Genomic DNA, 15,326 nt, shown 5'->3' with positions numbered 1-15,326 from the left:
TCTAGGATATATCAATCTCACCCGAGATCCAGGATAGCCCATCTGCAGTACACGTGGTGTAGCACGTCATCGGGTACGCTACATGTTATGGGACTAGAGCCGACAGCCATGGCTGCGGGCGAGTTGCACTACCTTTGAGGGTAATGCCGGGGTTTTGGCGAAAGACCAATGAGAAGTGCATGCACGTGCCCAAAGCCGTGCGCTCCCCTCTTTCTCCTCCTTTGTCGGCGCAATTACTGCCTCGGGAGACAAGTCGTAATGGCGACGAGATGGGCTTGAATTGCGCAATAGCAACGAGGACTACATATATAGGGGATGGGCGTGGGCAATACATGTATTAGTGCATCCATTTCCCGTTCCAGGGCCCACTCTTCTTCCAATTGAGCGTTGTGTTGCGGTTGAACACTGCGGTCCTCTCGAAATGGGTCAAGATATTGAGGCTGCGGCCCCGCATACGACGCGGATTAGCGAAGATGCCAACTCGATCAAATCGCTGCCAAAGGTTGGAAGAGAGGAGCTCGCGGATATTGTTCCTCCTCATGAAAGTTACGAGGGCCGACACCGTTTCGATCCCCATGCAAGCTGGACCATTGAGGAAGAACGCCGACTTGTACGCAAAACGGATATTCGGCTACTCTCATGGCTATGTCTCATGATGTTTGGGCTGCAGGTAAGTTTTTGTGGGGTTGAACCGGAGCGTGGATACTGATCGGTGTAGCTCGATCGCGGAAACGTATCAAACGCGCTTGCAGATAACCTCCTGGAAGATCTCGGCTTAACCAGCGATGATTACAACAACGGTACAACCATTCAACTGCTTTGTTTCCTTTGTGCGGAATTCCCAGTGCAATTGTGAGTATTCGAGAGACTGCATTTTGATATCTGTCTGATTGATTCTCTGTTAGCCTCACCAAGCGATACGGCTTCAAATACGTCCTTCCGACCATGATGATGGCCTGGGGAACCGCTTCTTGGGCTCAGTCATGGATGCACGACCGTACTTCATTCTACCTTGGCCGCGCGGCCATTGGTCTGTGTGAAGGTGGCTTTATTCCTGGAGTTATCTTGTTTGCGACCTACTTCTACACGTCAAAAGAGCTTTCCATACGCCTTGCGGCTTTCTGGTCCACTCTCAACGTCGCCCGTGTCGCTTCCGCTCTGCTTGCCGCCGGAATTTTGGAAATGCGCGGCGTTGCAGGAAAGCCGGGATGGTTTTGGTTATTCCTCCTCGAAGGACTTTTGACCGTTGTTATTGCTGGATTATCATTCCTGTACTTGCCAGCTGCGCCCACATCTACGAAAAACGTACTTTTCCCCAAGGGCTGGTACAACGAGCGAGAGGAAGTCATCATGGTGAATCGCATTCTCAGAGACGATCCGGCCAAGGGTCTCACAGCCCTCAAGGAACCCGCCACTTTCAAGGATATCCGCGCGGCCTGGTCTGATTCTTCCATGTGGGGTCTGTACTTCATCGGTCTCATCGCCTACATTCCCGCCTCGCCCGTTCAAGGATATCTGACACTTACGCTCAAACGTCTCGGTTTTAGCAGATTCGACAGTAACATGCTTACGATCCCATCTGCTGCGCTCCAAGTCATTACCATGTTGGCACTCGCATACTCGAGCGAATATTTCAACGAACGCACATTCCATTGCATATTTGGCGAATTCTGGATTATGCCACTGCTCATTGCCCTTTTGACGCTTCCGGACGGTGGACGCGAGTGGGGCCGCTTTTCATTGATCACACTGATCTCCGGATATCCATACTTCCATCCCTTAGTCTCGTCCTGGATATCGGAAAACACATTTGACGTCAAAAAGCGCGCAATTACCGCTGCAACATACAACGTCATTGTGCAGATTGGATCTCTGATTAGCTCGCAGATTTACCGCAAGTACGATGGCCCGTACTACAAGCAAGGAAACTCAGTGTTGGTAGCCATTTGCGCGCTGAGCGTGGTGACATTCCTCGTGCAAAGAATGGCGTTGATGCGTATGAACAAGAACAAGCAGAAAAAGTGGGAACAAATGACTAGCGAAGAGAAGGCGCTGTACCAGGCGGATCTTGCCGCACGCGAGCTTGATGGAAACAAGCGGTTGGACTTCAGATTCACACTGTAGTCCGGATCAAGAAGGTCGACCGGGCCATGTTGAGGAAGGGTTACTGCTTACGTGTGCGGGGTACTGGGCGACACGGCACATAGCTTGGATTCTGTAACTTGGCGATGGGGTCGCCAATGGAGCCGCAACATGCTCATCAGCCGAACCGAGGTTTTTGCGAATCGCGGGTGTACGTAGCCGCAGGTCGATATTCGAATTCGAGTATGGACGCCTTGACACAACCGCCTTCCATTAATTTTTATCTTAAAATTTGGCATCAGTTTCCCATTCATGCTGACAGAATATATCAGGTTACGTTTTGTATTGCAATCTAGTATCCCAAATCTCAAGATAGTTGATAACCGATTAGATCTTGGTCAACATCTGGTAACACTGAAAGGTTATCTTAATGGAGACTGTTAGTCTGACCCACTTCTCCAATCGTACTCCACTTAGCATCATGGCGTTATTGCGGGGATGGATGGCGAAATATCACTACACGTGCCGTTGTCGTCTGGACTTCGAAAAAATTCAACAACATTGAGTAGCGCCGCGATCTCCCAAAGAAGATAGCGTCTCCGATGCAGAAAGCCTCCTGACACTTTTGGCTGTCGCGAGCGGGTTGTCCCATTTTGGTAAAGGTGGCACAGCTTTTCACCGTTCAGTCGACTCATCGCTAGAGCGGAGTGGTTACACACAACGGCTTGTTACTTGTGAAGTTTTGCATCCTTTTCAAACTCAAGTCGAACTTTATTCAGTCATTACACGTGCCTGTTCAACATTTACAAGATGGCGTGGGAAGAACCTCGTAAGACCGGTATGCAATACCGTCGCCTGGGTAACTCCGGGCTGCACGTCTCAGTACTCGGTCTAGGAGGATGGCTCACGTATGTTGTCCTGTGGTTTTTGCACATATGCCAATGCTAACCGATTTATAGATTTGGTGGTCATGTCGAAAATGGTTTTTGACCCTGTGCTTATGTCAATTGATCACATGACTAATTCCAGCATCAGAACGCACATTCTCCATCATGAAGACCGCATATGATAACGGCATCAACTTTTTCGACACTGCGGAATCGTATGCTGGAGGCCAATCTGAGATCATCATGGGCCAGGCCATCAAGAAGTTTGGCTGGAACCGTAACGATCTTGTAATTTCCACCAAGCTCAACTGGGGCGGCGCAAATGGAGAAGTCCTCGTAAACAACCATGGTCTTTCTCGTAAGCACATCATTGAGGGACTTCGTGCATCGCTTAAGCGTATGGACCTCGAGTACGTTGATATCGTGTATGCGCATCGTCCCGATCGCCTTACGCCCATGGAAGAGACCGTCCGCGCCTTCAACCACGTGATTGAGCAAAAGGGCTGGGCCTTGTACTGGGGCACATCCGAATGGTCTGCAGACGAGATTGCTGAGGCTTGCGGTATTGCGAAACAGCTGGGTCTCATTGCACCAGTCGTCGAACAACCACAGTACAATTTGCTTGAGAGGAAGAAGGTTGAGAGCGAATTTCAACGCCTATACTCGCGCTTCGGACTTGGTCTGACTACCTTTTCCCCCCTGAAGTTTGGCCTCTTGAGCGGAAAGTACAGCGACAGCCCAGATGCGCCTCCAGCAGGCTCAAGATTTGCAGAGGGCAATGATAAGTTCGTTAGTGGAATGCGGGATAGCTATGGAAACAGCGAGTGGAGCAATATGATCAACAGCGCCAAGGCTCTCAAGGTTTGTCTTACAACTGCCATTCTTCGCTGAGTTTCATTGCTGACATTCCCACAGCCGGTTGCCGACAGTCTGGGTGTTAGCCAATCCCAGCTATCGCTCGCTTGGTGCTTGAAGAACCCGAACGTTTCTGCAGTTATTACAGGTGCCTCAAGGCCCGAGCAAGTCATTGACAACTGCGCGGCTTTGAAGGTCATTGATAAGCTTACGCCAGAAGTGATGGAGAAGATCAACGAGATTGTTGGGCACATTAAGCTTGACCCTGCGCGTCAAGATTAGAGTATCTGTTGATGTGGAATAACGTCATTTTTGGGAGAACACTTTAGCGAAGCTGCTGGATTGTGTTGGAAAAGAAGTATAGTCATATATCGCAGTGAGAATCTATGAGCTCGAAACAATGCCCAAAAACAGAATTTGCATTGATGAAATTCCAAGACTTGATTCAGATATTGATTGCATACAGGTGACACAGGGTCCCCGTAACATTCATGTTTTGGCTAGGCGAAAGGGGCTAAACTTCATAGGAGGTCGACGGCTGTCGCATAGGATGGTATTCAAAAATTTAGAGAGATCTAGGTCAGACACTGTCGAACACGACACGGCCGACAGCCACCGGCGAATGCAGTTGGTAATTGAATAAGAGCTCATACTGTCGGGCGACAGTTGTTTGGCGTCTGCCGTCCCATCGTCGCCCTGATGGTGATCCGATGGTGTGGCTGACGAGCGGCACCAATCGACACCCGTCGCTTGCAATCCACAGGACCCACCAGCATCCGACAGCTGCTCGCAACTGGAAATGGAGGTAGTGAACAGCAACGGAGCAAAACCTGCGGAATAGTTGCCTTGGGTCAAGCCACTCTACGTGGATATGCTCCAGAAATTGATATCGGCGGGCATTATCCTCCTAGCTGCAGCTCTAGTTCCTTCGCAGCCAATTTCAATCGCCCCGGTTAGCAGTCCTTCTAGTTAGGTCCCTGGAGTCTCTTTGGCCATTCTGACATCCACAGAGAATTATTTGACAGTTAAGCAGACAACATAGAGCCTACCTGATGCTATTACAGTATGGTATTTCAGCCCGAGAGTTTTGGACGCCTTCTTTGTTACCGTCTCTATACTTGCACAGTGAATATATATCAACCAATGAATAGCCCGATCACAGAATCACACGATACCGCCACTTTCTCCCATATGTGTTCAGCTCACAAGTGCGGAGTGTGTCTGTTGTCAATGCTACCAATCATAGTGCGTTGTAGGCAAACTTTAAATCAGCCATGGCTGCAGCCTACATGAATCTCGATCGTTACGTTTTCAGCTCACCCACATTTTCGAGCCATCGGGATATTTTTCATCGCAGAATATGTGTCAAAGACTCAACCTTTGAAGTCTGAAGATAGTCTTTCAATGATCGCTTTCATTTGTCCGTAATCTCGATTGTATGAACGTGTGTATAGATTTTCCCATTCGAGCACTAGGTTTTTGATGCATCTAATGGGTGAAAATTCCAAACACTGAGGCTAGGTTTCCTAGCCTTGCTTCTTTCAGGGCGCGTGGTGAGCTGTGGCTTCACTCTTATCTGGATTAGGTGAAGAGGCGTCCAATCATCCACTCGACCATTTGGGTATCAAAGCTGCGGCTGCAATATTGACAGGCCCCAATACTAAACACTTTAAATCCCCAGGTCCCTGCACCGGCTGCAACTGAATCCCAAACCCTTCCCGTATCGAGCCTTCACAATTTGTACCATGGACGTTGAAGCGATCAACAAAAGTCTTCTCAAAGCTGTCGAAGAGGGAGATTTACCTGAAGTTCAGAAAATTATTCTTGGTATTCCAGAGTCAAGTAACGGTCAAAACTGGTCTTTTCTGTCGCTAGGGCCAGTGTACCGCGCCTGTAGCAAAGGAGATGTACAAATCGTGGAGTTCTTGCTCAAACAATGTCACCAGGAGGACTTTACCGACTTCACAAGCCGCACTACGTTGCTTCATCGAGCTGTTCAAGGAGAAGGGACAAACTTTTGCTACACAGTAGGGTTTCTAACTGGATTTGCTGCTGGCCATGGTGGGCCACGGACGGTGAAAAAGTATGTGAATATCCCAGATCATGAAGGAAAAACGGCTCTTCACCATGTAGCTGCAATGGGCGATTATGCAATGCTTGATATCCTCTTTGAAGCAGGTGCAGATATCATTGTCAGAGACCATCGAGGCCTTTTGGCCGCACATATCGCTTGCATAGAAAAGAAATATGAGACGATGATATGGCTGTTCAAGAAAGATCCAACGGGTATAGACGAGATCATACATCACGATTTGGCTTCGGGATCTACATGCCTCCATCTGGTCGCAAAGAGAAATTGTGGAAGGGAGCTTGGTTACCTTCTCGGTTTGGTGCGTGCGCCCGTCAGCATGATCCCCGACATCCAAGGCATGTATGTGTGGGATCTCGCATGCAAAGGAAACAGTCAGTTGTTCTATTTGAGTTTAGCAAGTCCCCTGCTAAAAGATATAGTTCAGGAACAGCCTAGAGTATCCAGGAGGAGGGTCACATCGGGAAAGTACCCTTATATAGACCCGGAGCTCCTATACGACAGTGAGGGGAGACCCAAAAACAGCGAAACGGTCCAAAGGTTTCCCATCAATCTAGAAGCAGCTAGTGTACTTATCTTCCAGGATCACAGTCGTGCCTGGCCTGGCTATCGATTCGATTGGAAAGTATATCACTTTCCTGGAGCACTCTGTCATTTCTTTCCTTTGAACTATGTAAGCAAGCACAATATTTTCGTACCATCAATCACTAATGACGAATAGTTTAGAGGAATATATGTAAAGCTACCGATTAAGAAAATAATGATACTGGAACTATATTGACGAATACAGGCATTGTTCGGAAAACTTTTGATCGAGGATCGTATCAAAATTAAGGATATGGATAGATTCATGGAAGGTTTTCAGTATGAACAGTACATAAGGGATCCAGATAATCATGGACCTGCGGTCCTGAAGCATCGAGAGCCCTCCTGTACTGTGACCCATGGCGGAGGCTCCAAATCTTTCACAATTGCGGTACGAACATTCTAATTGCCTTCAGCTGGGATGCTAATCTGGGCAGATGCCGTACTTCAAGGTACTCACAGAAGATTCAATCTCAAAATGGAGGAAACCGGAGTTGGTGAATGAAAGCCTAAAGCCTTTTTTAACAGACCACTATAGCAAGTCACTAGAATCTCTCAAAGCACCCTATGTACCACTAACTCTCGACGAGTACTGTTGTCCTGCGCTGCCAAAGTCAATGTTGGATCGTAGGAACGGAGACCAAGTACTTACTAAAGCCGAAAATACAGACTCATATCCTAAGGAGCTTGTTACCGTGTGTCAACTGTGGATTCTGCAATGCACAGATGGGCTCATAACTGCACACGAACCGGAGAGAGAATCAAGTACTAACAGCTCCGAGCCCGACTTTCCCTCGTGGGGACATGACTGCCTGGCAGGTGATGTTAAGCGGTATATCGGCATCATGCTATCTCATTTCGTGGACAGTCTTAACCGTCCGTCTGAAACAGGCTCAGGCAATCCCATCCTCAACACTTTCGAGAATTTTATTGCCTCATGTGCTCATGGTGTGGATGAGTACAGCAGAGGGGAGGATGTGAAGAAGTTTGACATTGACAAGGAAAGAAAATTTCTACACGACATTGATGATATACGAGGAGAATTGGAGATGATCAAACGCGTCATTCTGCAGCAGGAGGAGGTCTGGAAAACTTTTGCAAGCAATGCCTGGCCCGAACACTGGACAAGTGGTCCAGAAGGGCACATGGTCGTGAAAGACGACGAAAAGAGATCTACTCAAGAAGAGGATGAATGGCAACTTATTTTACGCACGCAATCTCAGTTCGATCGATTTCGACGTCGAATCGCGCAACTAGACGAAGACGCCGCCCGTATGGAGAAATCCATCATGGCTAAACTGGACCTGAAGCAGAAACATGCAAGTCTTCAAGAATCCCATGCAACGGCCGTCATCAGTGCAGCCGTTCTCGGCTTCACAGTCATAACCATCATATTTACGCCCTTGTCTTTCCTCACTAGCTTGTTCGCTCTGTCAATTGATCGGTTCCAGAGAAACCAGGTTGATTTCTTCATACCCGACCGCGAGAACGAAGCCGACTTTACCAACCGGACTCGAGTTTACACAACAAACTATATTGGAAAATGGGCTGGTAAGTACTCTCCGCACGTTGTTTCACAATAAACTGACAAAAACAGCTACCACAGTTCTTGTATCTAACGCTATTGCCCTGCTATTCATGTGGCTCGTCGTCGAATACGGCATGGGCGTGCCCGTGCTGCGACACAACGCATTGCGGTTGCTGGGCTTGCCAAAGCGGATATGGAAATCCAAGTTTGTGAGCAGAGGAATCGAACGATTTAAAAGGAAAAAGGTTCCAGAAGAGAAGGATTCTACAGCAACCTCTCCACCCCCTTCCTCAAACAATTGGCCACTTCTCGGATAAGCTCATCGTGCACAGCGCCCTCTGGCCAAGAAAAATTGAGCGTTGCATTTCCATCACCACCAGTCACAACACTAAGTGCAAACGCGCTCGCCACCACATTAGGAGACTGACTGAAAACCATCCTACCAACACTCCACATACTCTTCTCATCTTTCTTGTTCGGCCAAACCCCCACATTGGACAACTCCGCAGTGGGTTTGCGCGGCTTTCCCAGCATGCCCATAAGAAACTGCGGCATGGATGAAACGTATTTGAGAAGCGCAACTGGATTGTCAGTCCCGGATTTTGCTACTTCGGCAGCAATGATGGATTTGACCGCTCTGGATGTTTCCCAGGAGAAGTTTTGGAGGATATCGGTTGAGGGACCGTCGGACGGAGTAGGTCGATCGTGGAAGAATTCGTATTGCGTGATTGCAGACGTCATCTGCTTCTCTCCAATGTTGAGAAATCTTCTCGCTGATATCGGGCCATCAATTCTCAATCTCTTGCATTCTTCAGCTGGGAGATTGGCGAAGAGTGAGGCTGCTAGAAGACATTGCAAGGTCGCTGTCACGCTTGTCTTCTCTTCCCGACACGTCTGAACTAGTTTGCTTGTAGTCGCCCTGGATAGTACAACTGTGAGGAATCGTGGTTTTGGAAGTACCGTGACATCTTCTGGGACCGGATTGCCAGTCCACAATTTTTCGGAGGCGATGGCGTAAACAGGAGCCAGTAGAGTGTTCAGAATGGTCTTGCTGAAGAAATACCATGATATTGGCATGGGGTGTAGTTCCTCAAATGGCGGTAGCAGGGCTTGGTCAAGCGTTTTAACGGCCGGATCCACGTTGTTTGTCTTTTGAACAGAATTCAGACCTGCAAGAAAAGACCCGTGGAACAAAAGGGCCGAGGTGCCGTCTGCTAATGCGTGATGCCACATCCATGTCGCAGTGAATCTAGATGTATCGGATAACGACCTCAGCACGAGCAAACGCCAAAAAGGCTTACTCCCCAGGTTTTCCTTGAAGTCGCGGCTGTGCTGCTGTGCCAGCAGTTCGTCAAGCTCATCGTCGGCCTCTCCATCTTCAGGGAATGGGCTCCTGCGATCATGAAATTCGGTACAAGTGCATAGATCGATTTCGGGTAATCGTGCGAAGTATACGTCTGGGTAGGATTGGTCTTCGTTGAGAGCAATGGCGCTCAGGGCTGGGTGTTGAGCGATGACATGGCGTAGCGCGACGTAGACCTGGCTTTCAAGTGGAGGTTCCAAATTCCCTTGAGTTCTGTATTCTGCAGTGAAGCCTACATTTTTGTAGAAGCCCAGGTGGTGTCGTGCCGTACTGAACGTCTCCAGTCTGCCACATGGGCGTAATTTTTCGAGGCTCCCCAGATCCAGCATTGCAATGTTCGCGTATATTTTCCCCCTAACTGCAGCTCCAGTTGCATATAAAACCACTCAGGTATTCTCCTGCAGAGAAACACAATCTCGATACCCGTCAGGGTCTCTGCTGCTATTTGTCCAATCTATGCCAAGATGAGAGGGATATCTGCTTTGGATTAACGCTGCTATTGTGTGATGAACATCATAATGTCGCTCAACATGATTCGAACAATAAGATTAACTGGAACAATAAGGAAATCAGGGCTGAGACACAAATCGGGCGAATGGAATCGAGGAGGTCTTACCTTTAGGTAAGAGCAGGAGAAGGAGGCTACTACGGCTTCAGCATCTTCAGCCTCAGTACCGACGGTCAATATTTCCCCCTCGGATTTCCGCGGAACTACGAATTGCACTAATACTCTAGATCCATAACGTTTATCATGAAATACAAAGTGGTTGCCTAATGGCATTCCAATTAACTCATGTTGGGGTCCTGATCCTATCTAGGCCTAGTGCTTGGATACTTGACTCGTGTTGATCATCCGTCACGTGACACTATCTCAGGTGCAAAAAAATCACAAAAACATACAACAGCGGGGATTCGCCAGTGGTCACCCACCTGACTACTAGTCCGCCGGTCGAAGGTTTAATGTCTGGGGAGCGGACGAGACCCAATTTTGTACTTCGCCGATGGTCGTATGTGCCAGAAAATTGGAGGTTGGATCATTATCACAGAAGAACATGGGGTTTTGCAAAGTAACGAGACCTGTAAAAATCTTGGGCGATTTGATGAACCAGTAACTCAAAATCCCCGCCATAGGCCATTGAAATATTCAAACTCCATAATGAGAGCACCGACATGGTCAAGTCCAGAAATCTTGATACAAAACAAGTTGGGCACAGATGGTCTTCCAACATGCGCCTCCCGACCGCAAGTGTTCACTACTATCAAGGATAATGCCAAGCGCCCAAGAAAGTCAGCCGACAGCACTCCCAGCATATCTCTCCATTTTGAGATTGAATGTATTAAAAAGGTCGAATTCGTACCACCACGACGGTCAAAAAGCGGTTGAAAGTAAACTTGGCACAGTCATGGCCTCTTACGCATGCCAACCTGTGACTGGATAGTCTTTTGCACAATATCACCATCCACATCCGCATACCATTCTCCCCACAATCATCGCAATGCCATGTTGTCGAACCATGATGTGCTCCACATAAAACGTTGCTTGAGGTTGGTCAAGTAATAACAAGCCTTTAGCCGAAATGCAAGAACGCTATATTAGCTCCCCAACTGCCGACGGTGAATAAGTGCGCACGAGGTGACAAGGACAATTTATATTCACGCGATCCTACTGCATGCTGTGGGGCCGGCAGTTGCAAGGTATCAGTCGAGATATGGGGCAGTGTGAATACTAAGCAGAAGACTCGAGCGTCTGAACCGTATACATTGTCTTCGAAAAGATATGAAGACCTGTACACAAGACCTTCTCGACAACGTATTCTTGTCTCTCACCAGCACTCTGTTTCCAATACAACTTTATCCGTCATAATGCGTTTCACGCCACTCTTTTTCGCGGCCCTTGCAGGCGCTGTGCCGCAGTTCGGCAACAACCAGCGCTTCACGATGCTACGATTTGGCTGCGCTCAAAGCGTCATTGATCGTATTGATCCTCTCGTGAACCCAGGTCTCGCACCTTCACCACATATGCACCAGATTGCAGGTGGTAACGCGTTCAATACCACGATGCCGAGTACAGATATTTCGAAAATAGCCAGCTGCACTACGTGTGGGTATAGTGAAGACGTACGTTTCTGTCTTGTAGATGCAAATATGCTAAAGTGAAAGAGACGAAAGAATGCAACACAGCTGACGATATATAGTTGAGTAATTACTGGACAGCGAATGTCTATTTCAAAGCAAGGAATGGGACGTACAAACGTGTTCCACAGGTGCCAAACCGGTTCGTATACACGACCTTAATCTTTCTAATTCAAATGTATTAATGATAGTCAGCGACCTCTTCAATGACAAGTACACGGGCAAGACCACTGGTGGTTTCGTAGTATACTACGTTTCTGGTAGCAAAGGCGATGTTACAGCGTTCAAGCCGGTAAGCAAAAGCCTCAAATCCGCCCGATATCCTAGGGATAGCGAAGAGAGATCTAAACCACCTATGTAGGGATTCCGCATGCTCGTCGGCGACGCAGCAAACCGTGTATCCAAAAACCGCAAGTCCCAGACTTGCTTCCGATGCTACACCGGACCCAATTTCGGAGGTGACAACGCTGCACCGTGCCAGGACGCCAAGTAAGTATCTCGTTCATGTCTCCGCTATCTTTTACTAACGTCTCGTAGACTCGACACAGAAGGATTCCCTACTACACCCTGTCCAGGTGGTATCCGAAGTAACATTCTTTACCCCACGTAAGTAGCTTGCTGTTACCATCACATCACTGCTGATACAACACAGATGCTGGGACGGCGTCAACCTCGACTCACCAGATCACAAATCGCACGTCGCATATCCGACAAACGGACCTGCCTTATTCACCGGTACCAGCACAGGTGGAGCTTGTCCATCCAGCCACCCCGTTAGAATCCCACAACTCATGCTTGAGGTACCCTTCCCCCCACCCTATTCTATTCATTCACTGACTGTGACTAGATCGTCTGGGACACATCCAAATTCAACAACAAAGCCGACTGGCCCGCTGATGGTTCCCAGCCCTTTGTCCTCAGCACAGGTGATAAAACAGGGTACGGCCAGCACGGCGACTACGTGTTTGGGTGGAAAGACGATTCCCTCCAGAAGGCCATGGATGATGCGAAAGGCTGTATGGGAGCGAATTGTGGAAGCTTGAAGACGCAGCAGCCAGCTGATGGGAATAAGTGTGTTGTTCCAAATCGGGTTCCCGAAGAACGGGATGGGTGGATGAAGGCGCTGCCGGGGATGGATGGCATGCCTATGGAGTAAGCTGCTTGGCTTTTGTGGCGGCTGTTGGGATATGGGTCGTTGAATGTTCTTGGTATGTCACAACGCAATCTCAGTTGTAGCTGTCCTATCCAGAAGTTATGTGAGTGTTCTCAAGAAAGCCATATTGCTTTTCTAGTGCCGTATACACCTGAGTGTCCTATTCAATGTGTCACATGTGACTAGAGCTATATGTCACGATTGTCATTCATCGCCGGTTTCACGACATGGCCAAAATCTCAATAATTTTTCGAGCTCATTATCACTGTGATACGGTTGCTCTGAGCTCTAATTTGGTTATCTACTTGGCTACTGTGTGATAGCTCACCTTCACCGAGGGTGAGTGCCAAGCCTGGTTAGTCGCAATTAGCAAACGCACTCAAGGCAAAATACCAGTAAGACACACAGACTCTACTTACTCTCGCCTTGGATTCAACACATTCGAAAACCTTGCCTTGAAGGTTGTTCTTGTGCATTTACACCAAAGGCGATATGAGCAACATCACTAAGGCCGCTGGTCTCCTGAGCGACCTGCAGAAGCTAGACGAAGCGGGCCGCGACCGCATTTTAGATCTCTTGTCTGTTGAAGCTGTAAAGGACGTTCTCAAAGCCTCTCTTCGGCAGCATGATAGAGGTGAAGGTAGGTTACGTGCAATGGCGCCTCGAAATTTTACTAAAGTATCATGAACAGACAGCGTTGTGCCACAGAACTTACCTGCGACCGAAAATTCTAGTGGGACGATCCAGGAGCAAGAAGAAAGACCGGCAAAGCAGGCCAGGCAAATTACTACTCTTCGATACCGTAAGCGAGCTAGGATTGAGAAAGAAAATCCACGTGGTCGACTGGCTATGGAAAAACAAGTCATTGAAATTGTGTCCGACCAAGAGAACGATAAGAACAAAAACAACAAATCGAAGGTCCGACGATCGACTCGATTAGAAAGGTATCCCTGAAGAAATCCCCTAATTGCTCATTGCACTGTAATCCAATTGCGAGGACCACAAACAAAGCAATTTCTACTATATTTCGGTACCAAAGATAAGCGCTAATTCAACCATTCTCCTTTAGAGATCCATGCCTGATACATGATTATAATATAACCCGCCAATATCGGAAATTTCGAGGATGGTCAATTCAACCCGAGGTACATTTACAGCATGCTTTTCGCACACAGTTCAATCTCCACTCGAAGCGGGAAACTGCATTAGCCCGCAGACAATAGGTGTGTCGATGTCAGCTATCCTTGCACCAGTTTCTGTTGGAAAGTATACATGCGCAGGTATATCATTTGCCTGGTACCCCTACCCGAAGCCCTACGCATAGGCAAGTCTTTGGACGAGTTCGGGTGTTGCGTACTTTGAAAGCTGATTGCTAGAGTGACTGTGAATCATTAGTCGAACTCAGTATTGAGGATACATTAGCACTCTTGGATGAATTTCGCCTACTGTAGCTGGAAGCGGGAAAACAAAAAACCTCGCAAGATATGGAACGGATCCGAAGCGAAGCTGTACAATAATAGAAAAGTACTTACACGTCTGTAGCACAGTGCAAGGTTGAAGTAGTCGGTAATCATTAATCGTCGCATCCCACATAATTTATCCCGCCTTCGCAGCTAGACATCTTCTTCATCAAAATCGTTAAGTGAATTCGGCCCTCAAGTGAACATCTCATCTCAGGTCCCGCCCACAGCAACCCACTCGCCGCTCCAAATGCCATCCGTCTTGCAACCCGGACAACTTGCGTGATCACATCCCGTCGGCTTGGTGAAATCGTACTCTTCCCACGTGATAGTTTCTCCTGCATCTTCATCCGCCATAATGGTGACTTCCTTGGTATCCGCCTGTGAATTAGGTACGGCAGCAGGAGCAGTAGCAGCAACAACAGGTTCTTGAATCTTGACCTCAGTCTTGGTCCCCTCCTCCTCTTTCTTTGCTTCCACACCCTCAGATCCAGCCTCCTTCTCCTTTCCGCCCACCGCGACCCCCACTTTCTTGAACCTGCTCCCCGCTGCGACTGCCCCGCCACCACCCCCAATCTTGGTGAACCGGCTCCCAACACCAGGCTTCTTGTTCGCATTCTCAACATCTATACTGCGCATATCCAGGCCTTGTTTGGGTTTGGTGCTGCTCTCGCCTTCGTTGGATGCAGTCAGCTTCTTCATGTCCGCAAGGCGCTGGCGGTGGTTGTGATCATAGGAGCGAAGGTGGTTTTCATAGTCGAGTTGGCGCGGGTATCCTTTGTCGCATATTGCGCAGTTGAAGAGGCGCACAGCGGCGGGGAGGGGATTGTTGCGCTGGCAAGCCATGTAAGTATATATGTATGCATGGTACAAGAGATGTAGGTAAGGTAGACGTGACGTACTGGAGGCATTTTGGTATCTCCCAGAAATCCCTACGATAAGTCTCTGAATGTGGTGAAAGACACAGGAATTCGCCTTTCAATGCACTGGTGGGTTCAACACGCGTCAGGTGCGTCTCACAAACGCGTAAAGTTGTAGAAACATTTAGTGTTGCGGCGCACCGCCTCGGTCCACACCAACTGGCACAGACCCACCGCTACGGACCCACGCACGAATCAACGTCATCCCAAGTCTCAGCCAGCAAAGCAATTCCCCATCCTGATGCATTTCCCCATACTTGATAAATCCCCG

General features: G+C 48.4%; 8 protein-coding genes across 8 annotated transcripts; 6 read left to right on the top strand and 2 right to left on the bottom strand.

Moving 5' to 3' along the window:
• Positions 1-421: 421 nt before the first annotated feature.
• COCVIDRAFT_100842 (hypothetical protein) lies at positions 422-2,124 on the top strand (the record flags this gene model as incomplete). Its single annotated transcript, XM_014700597.1, has 3 exons — positions 422-610; positions 719-852; positions 906-2,124. 3 exons carry the CDS (start codon positions 422-424, stop codon positions 2,122-2,124), a joined length of 1,542 nt encoding a protein of 513 aa, XP_014556083.1.
• Positions 2,125-2,892: 768 nt separating this feature from the next.
• COCVIDRAFT_100803 (hypothetical protein) lies at positions 2,893-4,106 on the top strand (the record flags this gene model as incomplete). The annotated part of the gene is made up of 4 exons (XM_014700596.1): positions 2,893-2,990; positions 3,042-3,064; positions 3,118-3,830; positions 3,885-4,106. The coding sequence occupies 4 exons, from the start codon at positions 2,893-2,895 to the stop codon at positions 4,104-4,106; spliced, it is 1,056 nt and encodes a 351-aa protein (XP_014556082.1).
• A 1,463-nt stretch (positions 4,107-5,569) lies between these two features.
• COCVIDRAFT_27164 (hypothetical protein) lies at positions 5,570-8,343 on the top strand (the record flags this gene model as incomplete). Its single annotated transcript, XM_014700595.1, has 5 exons — positions 5,570-6,287; positions 6,336-6,538; positions 6,704-6,889; positions 6,936-8,049; positions 8,096-8,343. 5 exons carry the CDS (start codon positions 5,570-5,572, stop codon positions 8,341-8,343), a joined length of 2,469 nt encoding a protein of 822 aa, XP_014556081.1.
• Positions 8,291-9,718, bottom strand: COCVIDRAFT_100870 (hypothetical protein; the record flags this gene model as incomplete). The annotated part of the gene is made up of 1 exon (XM_014700594.1): positions 8,291-9,718. The coding sequence occupies one exon, from the start codon at positions 9,716-9,718 to the stop codon at positions 8,291-8,293; it is 1,428 nt and encodes a 475-aa protein (XP_014556080.1).
• An 827-nt stretch (positions 9,719-10,545) lies between these two features.
• Positions 10,546-10,773, top strand: COCVIDRAFT_100714 (hypothetical protein; the record flags this gene model as incomplete). The annotated part of the gene is made up of 1 exon (XM_014700593.1): positions 10,546-10,773. One exon carries the CDS (start codon positions 10,546-10,548, stop codon positions 10,771-10,773), a length of 228 nt encoding a protein of 75 aa, XP_014556079.1.
• Positions 10,774-11,252: 479 nt separating this feature from the next.
• Positions 11,253-12,678, top strand: COCVIDRAFT_100797 (hypothetical protein; the record flags this gene model as incomplete). The annotated part of the gene is made up of 7 exons (XM_014700592.1): positions 11,253-11,507; positions 11,585-11,664; positions 11,718-11,814; positions 11,884-12,011; positions 12,060-12,128; positions 12,175-12,322; positions 12,370-12,678. 7 exons carry the CDS (start codon positions 11,253-11,255, stop codon positions 12,676-12,678), a joined length of 1,086 nt encoding a protein of 361 aa, XP_014556078.1.
• A 489-nt stretch (positions 12,679-13,167) lies between these two features.
• On the top strand, positions 13,168-13,629 carry COCVIDRAFT_27161 (hypothetical protein; the record flags this gene model as incomplete). The annotated part of the gene is made up of 2 exons (XM_014700591.1): positions 13,168-13,315; positions 13,367-13,629. 2 exons carry the CDS (start codon positions 13,168-13,170, stop codon positions 13,627-13,629), a joined length of 411 nt encoding a protein of 136 aa, XP_014556077.1.
• Positions 13,630-14,348: 719 nt separating this feature from the next.
• Positions 14,349-15,046, bottom strand: COCVIDRAFT_16525 (hypothetical protein; the record flags this gene model as incomplete). Its single annotated transcript, XM_014700523.1, has 2 exons — positions 14,349-14,969; positions 15,038-15,046. The coding sequence occupies 2 exons, from the start codon at positions 15,044-15,046 to the stop codon at positions 14,349-14,351; spliced, it is 630 nt and encodes a 209-aa protein (XP_014556009.1).
• Positions 15,047-15,326: the final 280 nt, after the last annotated feature.

This window comes from Bipolaris victoriae (assembly GCF_000527765.1).
Source record: "Bipolaris victoriae FI3 unplaced genomic scaffold scaffold_48, whole genome shotgun sequence".
In the NCBI taxonomy this organism is placed as follows: Eukaryota; Fungi; Ascomycota; class Dothideomycetes; order Pleosporales; family Pleosporaceae; genus Bipolaris; species Bipolaris victoriae.
This window is presented reverse-complemented; position numbering and strand designations above follow the sequence as displayed.